Source organism: Phaeoacremonium minimum, assembly GCF_000392275.1.
Source record: "Phaeoacremonium minimum UCRPA7 unplaced genomic scaffold PA7_03_scaffold_331, whole genome shotgun sequence".
NCBI classification, from domain to species: domain Eukaryota; kingdom Fungi; phylum Ascomycota; class Sordariomycetes; order Togniniales; family Togniniaceae; genus Phaeoacremonium; species Phaeoacremonium minimum.
Genome location: NW_006921235.1, coordinates 220,553 through 229,514, shown reverse-complemented (window position 1 = coordinate 229,514; position 8,962 = coordinate 220,553). Strand labels below are relative to the sequence as shown.

Below are 8,962 nucleotides of genomic sequence, written 5' to 3'. Positions count from 1 at the left end.
ACTCGGAAGACGGCAGCGAAAGGAGAAGATTGAAATCCACCGTGGGCTTTGCAAAAGTGGAGGAGAGGTGGCACTGTAGTGCAGTGAACAGTACCGAGAGTACCTTGACAATAAAGTATTTTAAGGTGAGGAAAGAAGGTAGCGGCACCGGCTTCCTCCTTTTTCTTAAATAAGTGGGAATCCGAAGATACCTAGTGTAGAAGAGAAAGAGAAAGGTGAAGAGAGCCGAGAGAGCGGAGAGAGCGTATGAATGAATGAGTGTGAGTGAGTGAGTGAGTGAGTGAGTGAGTGAGTGAGAGACTCGGATCAGGCGGCGGCGGGGTGGATGCCAAGATTTTCGCCGTGGTGGGGTGGACCCCCTGTGAAAGTCTTCCACACTAAAACACTTAAGCGACGATCGCCCGCCGATTTCTGGGCCGCCTGACATCATCGGCCTGTCCATCAGCATTCCCGGTTCCCTCCTGCTGCTGCTCCTGCTAGAGTAAATCAATCAATCCTGTTAGCGTACACCGGCACCGTAGGCCACTCACACTAACAGTGTCAAATACGAATTCCCCAGAAAAACGGAAAACCTTGGTTGGGTGATGGGTGCTTGTTTTTCTTTTTTTATATCATTTCCACCTGTGAGGGAAAGAGGTACGCAGGTGCTCTGTAGATATACACGTCTGCCAAGGCTGGACTACCTCGACTGCCGGGCTGCATCGCTCCTTCCCAGGCCTTGCTTCGAGCCTCGAGGTACCCTTGCCTGTAGAGGGTCGTACCTTCCTTACTTCACTCTACCGTGCATTCCCCTCTCTTTCTAACATTTAGCGCGTCATATCATCCACTCCTTCCTCCTCCTGCATGCGTGCAGGGTGTGTCTCTGTCTGCCCTACCAGTAGCTTCGTAGGTAGGTAGTAGGTAGTGTTATTCTCTCATACAAACCTGTTATTCCTTTTGTTGTACTCTTCCCAAACCCTCCCGAACTCCACGACAACCAGGTTCACGATCACCTACGGCTCTCCACAGGCTCGACAGTCTCTCGTTAACGTCCTGTCTGATTTCTTATTTCCGTATAGCAGAAGTCGGGTCCGGATATCGATGCGACTGCTGTCCGCCCATCGTTTTCTCACGGAACCCGCGCTTGCAGCCACTCCATCGTTACCACCAGCATCGCTATCATGAAGCCGGCTCTACTCCTCGGCGCAAGCGCCACCCTGGCCAGCGCCGCCCTCGATGTCGACCTCACCTCCACCGGTACGTCGGCCGTGTATTCATTGCAATGTCTTCATCGAGCTAATATCAATAATCTCCAGATTCCATCAAAGCCGCTGCAAGGACGGTCACACACAATCTGATGACTTACTACAAGGGCAATCTGTCAGGACAGACACCAGGGATCCTCCCAGGTCCGCCGCCGGCTGGAGACTATTATTGGTGGGAGGGAGGTGCGCTTTGGGGAACATTGGTCGACTACTGGTACTACACCGGCGACTCTACATACAATGATCAGGTCCAGGACTGCCTCGTCTTCCAGGCCGGCGCCCCCCAGAACAGCTACATGCCTCCCAATTGGACCGCCTCTCTCGGTAACGATGATCAAGGCTTCTGGGGCCTGTCTGCCTTGCTCGCCGCCGAGACCAACTTCCAGAACCCCCCAGCAGACGACCCTCAGTGGCTCGCGCTGGCGCAAGCCGTCTTCAACACACAAGCGGAACGCTGGGATACACAGTACTGCAATGGTGGTCTAAGGTGGCAGATCCCCTTCTCAAACAACGGATACAATTACAAGAACAGTATCTCGAACGGCATTCTATTCAATCTCGGTGCTCGTCTTGCTCGATACACGGGTAACAATACGTATTCTGACTGGGCTACTAAGGTGTGGGATTGGACTGTAAACGTCGGCTACATCAATTCGGACTATAGCATTTATGATGGCGCACACGTCGAAGAGAATTGCACCGACATCAACAAGGCCCAGTTCTCTTATACAGCGGCCGCTTATATCCAAGGTGCCGGCTTCATGTACAACTACGTTAGTTCCCGCGCCAATCACGATTGCTCCCCTGAAAGATATCGTGGCTAATCATACCTAGACAAACGCTTCTGAGACATGGAGTGAGCGCCTGCAAGGTTTAACAAAGCAGACTATCAACGTATTTTTCCCAGACGGCGTTGCAGTCGAAAGGGCCTGCGAGCTTGATGACAGGGTACAGTGTACCACCGATATGCTTTCGTTCAAGGGGTATCTGCACCGATGGCTGGCACAGACCACCCAGATGGCACCAGTGATCCGTGATACCGTCTACGACGCCCTTACGACATCTGCTCAAGGTGCAGTCAATGGTTGCAACGCGGATGGCACTTGTGGCTTTAGGTGGAACACTGGTTCATACGATGGCGATACTGGAGCTGGCCAACAGATGAACGTTCTTGGCGCTCTGATCAGCATGTTAGCCAAACTGGAATCTGTCGCAGGTCCTGTTACCAACAGTACCGGCGGCACGAGTACCGGTAACTCGAATGCTGGCAGCGACCCAGAGGTGGTATCGAACCTGCATACGATCAAGACCAGCGACCGGGCAGGCGCAGGTATTCTGACCGCCATCGTCCTTATTGGCATGGTGTCCATGTCCTTGTGGATGACCTCAGGATTAAATGAAGGAGGCGGCATGTGGACAGATGGAATCGGAGAAAAGGCTCCTAATCGGTTTTCGACGTGATAAGGGGTAATGTGTAATATTCAAAGTTTTTTCCATGGACATTCTTATCGGAGTCTCGGTCATTTCGGGGCGTTTAGGGGCTGGGTGGAACATGTTGCATAGGGTTTCGGGGTATAGTCATCCTACGGTCGGGTTTGCACATGGAGAACGACCACAAAGATTTGTGTTATCCAGAGCCAGGAGTAGGCTTACGATGTCACCAACATAAGGCAATGGCAGGACGTCTTGCATCTAGGCAAATGAAATATTCATGTATGAAGCCACCGGTATGGGGTATCTACACTTGATTACCCAGACTCTTCCACGCCTCGTGATCCCGTATTTTCGCCAACGCCAAATCCTTCTAAGTCGCCTTCCAATGCACAAAACAAACACGAGGGAGACAGGCCGACGGCTCCAACATAAAATACATTTACTTAACAGACAAGTCCAAATACCATATTCAGTAATGGCGTGCGCTTGACTGTCACCTGGCTACTCCTCCGGTTATGAAGGGGTTGCTGAAAGGAATATCCGTTGTCAGGAGATCCTGCCACCAGTCTGCAAAGTCCGGATCGATGCTCGCAAGGCCCGAGTGGTCTATCATGGGGTAATCCATGTAGCCAACCATATTCCTGGCATCTTGGTCATGCCCAAATGCATGGAGGGCTGTAGGATCGTGGACAGTGGACGCAAAGGGGATGTAGTGAATGCCGGTTAAACTGGAGTCAGGCTGAGGGATGTTCGGTATCTGTGCGGCTTCGTGGCAGTCTAGCCTGCTAGCTTCTGCGTGTGCGGGCTCAGAATGAGGTACCGGCGGCTCCAGATTTGGTTGCATATGCTCGACTGGCTCGACTGGCTCGGTCGCTTGCGGTTGGCTCTGATCGTTGCTTTCCGGCACGGGAGACGGGACCCGGGTGGGGACGCCTGATGTGTACACGCCGTGAAAGTTCTTCTGCTTCTTCTCGCCCAGCTTCTGGAAGATGTTGCGGATCCAGCCCGCGGCCCAGTACATCTTGGATAGCGTCCGCATGGCGATCATGCACACCGAGAGCTGATGCTCCGCGGCTGGACCCCGGATGGCGTGCATCGTCATGGCGCCGAAAAGTGCAGAGGTGCTACGAGTTCTGTGGTTAGCGTTGACACATGAGCTTGAAGAGAGGCATAAATGGCTTGATAACTCACTAGAACAGCGGGCATTGGTATAGGGACTTGTAATTCATGATACACTCCGTGATGAGCGTGATTGCTCTCGCTCCGTCGAAGGCGATCTTCCAGGACTCATTGTCGTTTTCGAAGCCACCGGCGGCATCGCTGCCGGTGATACGAGGGCGGTGAAGCAATAGTAGAAGGTTACTTTCCGATGTTAGTCTCTGTGTAGTACAACGTAGAGCCTTGAGCATCATGGGCCTTACTTGAAAAGAACTTCGAGGAATAGCCCCTGAAGCGGCACCTGTGCCACGTCGGCATATTTTAACCGTTGCAAACAGTCAGGCACCGCCTCTCTCCAGGCAATAAGACTCTTCATCAGCGTTGCTCTGTCATCCCCGCTACGCAGATGGTGTGATCCAGGAATGAACCTCGACACAATGATTTGTCCAGCTGTTCAATAATTTAGCTTGAGTTCTTAGAAAACCTTCCAAGGAGTGATCAAGGTACTCACCAAACTCGGCCAACTTTGCCTGCTCGATGACAAAAAGACGCATCTCGTTGCTGTCCGTGCTTTCGAAGTCTGCGGGTGTAAGTCGTTCTACATCACAGTCCATATCGTTGATCATTTGGGGTTTGCCGAGGGCGCTGGCACTTTGTCGATCTCGGGACTGTAGCGACTATTAGAAGGATTCCAAGGCGATCTAATGATGATATCTCGTATACTCACATAAAGTGCCCACCATATCCTCTTCCATAAGTTCTGCTCCTCCACTCTCAGAGATGAGCGTGCCGTGCTGCGATGCATACCCATGTTTTGTGCGAGTCGAATAGCTAGGCCAAGCCAAGACCAGGGGTCCATCATGGCGTTGGGACTGGGCCACATGTTTTGCAAGAGAAAGGCGGCCTGGACGCGAGGCAGCTGATCTCCCACCTCTCCCTCATGCTCGTCGTCGAAGAAGACCTTCTTTGCCACCTTGTACAGCTTCAGGAGGCACGCTTCACGATTCTCAAAACCCGCACGGTATATCACGCCATCCGAAGCGTGGAGAGCGCCAGTGTACAGTACCGCCGGTAACAGCAGCTCTGAGACACTTCCAGACGCGAATGACTGACGAAACTCCTGCTGCAAGATGACGGGATAAAAAACATGATTGTGTGTGAAATATGCGTCAATGAGGGCCATTTGAATCTCAATCGGCAGCTGCTGTTCTCGGATGGCGCCAGACGGCCGCAGCATGCGCGGCGAGGGGGTGTCCTCCGGGTCTACAGGTACAGCAACATGCAGGCCACCGAGCTTGTCATCCGATCCAGACGGCGAAAGCCCGTGCTCGCCGCCTCCCTCGGGGCTGGCCACGCTCTCACGCGACTTCCACTGGATCATGAAGGACAGCGTCCATGATTCGCCCAGATAGGCGATGCGGCGACTTTCCAAGGCTCGCGGGTGGTCGTTGGAGATGATCTTGCTCCATTGGTCTGCTTCGGACGCCGGCGACTGCCCACTTTCTATTGCTTGAACCGGGCGCTCTCTCACAAATTGAGGCTCCATGTTGTGGCTCTCAGCACGGAGCACCACAGGCGAGTTAGAGGCCTGGGTAGCCGGCGTAGGGGCGCCTGTAAACGACATGGGCGAAGTAGGCGCCGCCGCTGTTATGGATGCATTGTCTGATACTCGCGTTGAGAAGCGACCGTTCTCTCCCCGAGATCTTTTGGAGTCGAGAGGCCGGCAGCAGTCGGCAACTCGGCCAGCCACGCACCCAGAGCAGGGAATGCCCCGTGTGGAGAGGTCGCACTTCACTCTGCGGTGGTGGCATCTCTTGCAGGCGATCTTGCTGCGCTGTTGCTTGGGTTTCTTCGTCGATGCCGTCGTCTCCATGGTGCGTGATCGGGGTCCCTTGGTGATTTATGATGGTAATGATCAGGCCCAAGAATGCCAATGCAATGCGAAGAGGAAGAAATTGGGAACTGGCCCAAGGGTCAATCGTGAAGGGCGGGGATTCTGCTCGCCACGAGGGTGAAGCGATGTGCACTAAGTCTACTAGCAGTCTGGTAGCGTTGCCGACGGCGCCATCTGAGTCTCTAGATGCGGAGTTGTGACTGGAGGAAGTGCGGGGGAGAGCCAGTGGAGGGTGTCACTGAGTCGCCTTGTCCTTGGGGAGCCAGGGAGCTTTGCGATTTGCATGGGGCTACCTGAGACACAGTCTTACATTCGCGAGCTAACGGCACGAATTTTGTTGGAGAAGCAATTATATGTTGGAGACGACATGGGTCTGCCACTCGCTGTGCATGTATTTCCAAGCGTGTAAGTGGGTGAAGTTCTTCTCATCACAGTCTAGTCTAGTCTAGGGCGCCCGTGCCTCTCTATCCTATCAACCCGAACAAATCGAATGATGAGGCTGATTGGAGAACAATGTAGGGCGATTAAGGAGACAGAGCATGTTCGACTCGTGGGGATATTCTCGTCATGATCACAATCGGAACTTCACCCCGACAGCTTCTGCATTCTTTCCTGCATTACCTTACTGATCCCGGGCCTGGCGATCATTGCGTTCATCCATTTCCGGACATGGGGGCCTCCTTGTCAATGAAGCCGTCCCCCAAGATGATGCGATCTGCACTCGTGTTCCATTGCAGAAAAGCAATGTCCGCTACCGATAGCTTGCCGCCAACCAGCCACTCCTGCTTAGAGAGGACGCTCTCGAGGACGCTGATTACTCTTCGAGTCTCGTTCTGGTAGCGCTCAACGACGGCCTTTGGTTCTGAGTTGCACTCCTTGATGAACTAGACTGCCTGGCCGTAATAGGGACCTTGTCCTGAGGCCGGGAAGAACAGCCATTGTCTCACATATTGCTGGTTTTCGAAGTCTGCGAACGACAATTTGTGGTCGGTATCGTACTTGGCTATTAGATACTCAATGATAGCATTGGACTCTATCCCGTTGGATTAGTTTCTCATTCTGTTATTAGGAAATTGGGACGTAGGGCTAGAGTGGACGGATTACCATAGTGTAAAATCCTTATTTCCAAGGTCAACAATGGCAGGAATCCTTCCATTAGGCTTCAGCTTGAGGAATTCAGGTGACTTCTGCTGCTCTGTAAGATGTTAGAACATATCGCAATTCTATATTGTAAGAGATGTTTACTTTTTGAGAAGTTCAGATAGATGGTCTCATAAATTAGGCCAAGTTCCGCTAGGACCATCGCCACATTCCACCCTGGTTTGGTCAGCTACATACGGATCTAGACCGTCCAAGGGGCCCAATCTGGCTTACCATTTGGCCCAACCGCTGCAGAGTACAGGGTGAACCGCGGCTTGTCCGACATGTTGAATGTGCTCTTTCATGGCCTTGTAAGTACGAGTTTGAAATGCAATGCAATAGACAAGAACAGTCAGCTAGCACGATATTGTAGAGTTGTCTTGATTTCCCCTAAAGTCCAACATGCTAATTTTACTTAAATACCGATTCGTGCAGCTGCGAATGTATCGCCATGACCTTAGACTGACCTGTGTCCTGACGTTAGCCGGTCATGAGCCATGCCTCAGCTACCCTAAGAAGGGAAGCATATCGGCTATGGTCTCCACTATTCATCGGCTATGGTCGACCTCCCCAACACCACGACTAGCATGGCATAAGTTTATTTGCGGGAGGTGATGACTTCTCCACATCCCCACAATAGCCGTCCTTCCTGCTGGATTGTGATCAAACACAGCCCCTGCTTCCTACCATAGGCGACGCAGAGGAGTATTGACATGAACATAGGGAAGGCTATCGGGCTCCGGTGGGAAGCGTGATCGACTTGCCATACTTTGCGAGAACTGTAATGATAGGAAGATGACATTCCGATATCTCAAATGTGCATACACATTTGACCCGGGACTTCTATCTGCCCAGACTGACTTCCTCGGCTTTCTCCTGTAGCATAAGAATTGAATGAAATCCTGCATAAATTTCTATTCAGGGGCCATTTCACCTCTGGTGGCTGAATAGTAGTTTCTTTAACATGACAGCGTCACAAGGGCAAGAGACCGCAATCAACGGCGCGCAGCTTGCATATGGTCATCTCAATGGCGAATCCAACGACGACTTACTCAATGCGGAGAACAGGCAGATAGCTAGCGGTGACGGGAATGCACCGGTCACGATAATGCCCACGTTTGAGATGCCTCCAGAGCTTTGCCCCTGCCATGCCGCCTGCTAGTGTCCATACCCTTTCGCTTTTCGAGCTCACAGGGAAGACTGCACTTGTGACAGGTGCAAATGGTGGGATTGGCGGCGGCATGGCCCGTGGCTTGGCAGAGGCCGGAGCAGATATCATTATCTTTCAAATTCCCGGAGAACAGTCAAAGTTCCACACACAACTAGAAGCAGACACGAGCCGCAAGGTCTATGTATACGATTGCGATATATCTAATACTTCATCAATACAGGAGACATTGAAAAGGGTATTAGACGATGGCCACAAGATAGACATACTCTGCAATGTTGCTGGCATCAGTAGCGGCTCCATTCCGATTCTCCACGAGACCGATGAACACAAGGATGCGGTAGGCCCTGCATAAAATATTTCAACCCTTAACAGACTTACGAACTGACATAAACTAATAGATCATCCAAATCAATTTCAACTCGGTTTGGGTGTTGTCTCAGTGTGTAGCCAGGCACATGGTTGAGCGTGGTGAAGGTGGCAAAACCATCATCATCTGCTCTTTGGCAGCACATAAGGCGATGACTACTTTCTCGGTCTACCGACCGATGACGGCTGCGGTTGGTCAACTGACCAACTCATTGGCAAATGAATTTGGACCGTACAATATACAGGTCAACGCTATTTACCCCGGGTAAACGCATTCTCCTTGATCCAGCATATCTAAAGCATATCGCTAAGTTCACGACCAATAGATGGATCCATACTGCTCTTGCTCAAAGATTTGTGAACGACAAGGTTGCAAATGAGAAAATAATCAGCTCCATCCCATCTAGAAGATGGGGAACCCCGGATGACTTCAAAGGTATTTCGGTCTTTCTAGCGAGCCGAGCCAGCGACTACGTAAATGGAGCAAGAATCTTTCTAGACAGTGGCACACATAGCATGTAATCTGTGATAAAAGAGAGCCCCGCTAAGCCTAGT

At 51.8% G+C, this 8,962-nt stretch overlaps 3 protein-coding genes across 3 annotated transcripts; 1 reads left to right on the top strand and 2 right to left on the bottom strand.

Annotated features, from left to right (window-relative positions):
• Positions 1-1,160: 1,160 nt before the first annotated feature.
• Positions 1,161-2,705, top strand: UCRPA7_4292 (putative glycoside hydrolase family 76 protein; the record flags this gene model as incomplete). Its single annotated transcript, XM_007916847.1, has 3 exons — positions 1,161-1,236; positions 1,296-2,017; positions 2,079-2,705. 3 exons carry the CDS (start codon positions 1,161-1,163, stop codon positions 2,703-2,705), a joined length of 1,425 nt encoding a protein of 474 aa, XP_007915038.1.
• A 466-nt stretch (positions 2,706-3,171) lies between these two features.
• On the bottom strand, positions 3,172-5,382 carry UCRPA7_4291 (putative cutinase transcription factor 1 alpha protein; the record flags this gene model as incomplete). Its single annotated transcript, XM_007916841.1, has 5 exons — positions 3,172-3,802; positions 3,870-4,040; positions 4,100-4,286; positions 4,348-4,504; positions 4,564-5,382. The coding sequence occupies 5 exons, from the start codon at positions 5,380-5,382 to the stop codon at positions 3,172-3,174; spliced, it is 1,965 nt and encodes a 654-aa protein (XP_007915032.1).
• A 1,448-nt stretch (positions 5,383-6,830) lies between these two features.
• UCRPA7_4290 (hypothetical protein) lies at positions 6,831-7,156 on the bottom strand (the record flags this gene model as incomplete). The annotated part of the gene is made up of 3 exons (XM_007916824.1): positions 6,831-6,925; positions 6,976-7,047; positions 7,105-7,156. The coding sequence occupies 3 exons, from the start codon at positions 7,154-7,156 to the stop codon at positions 6,831-6,833; spliced, it is 219 nt and encodes a 72-aa protein (XP_007915015.1).
• Between the last annotated feature and the right edge of the window lie 1,806 nt (positions 7,157-8,962).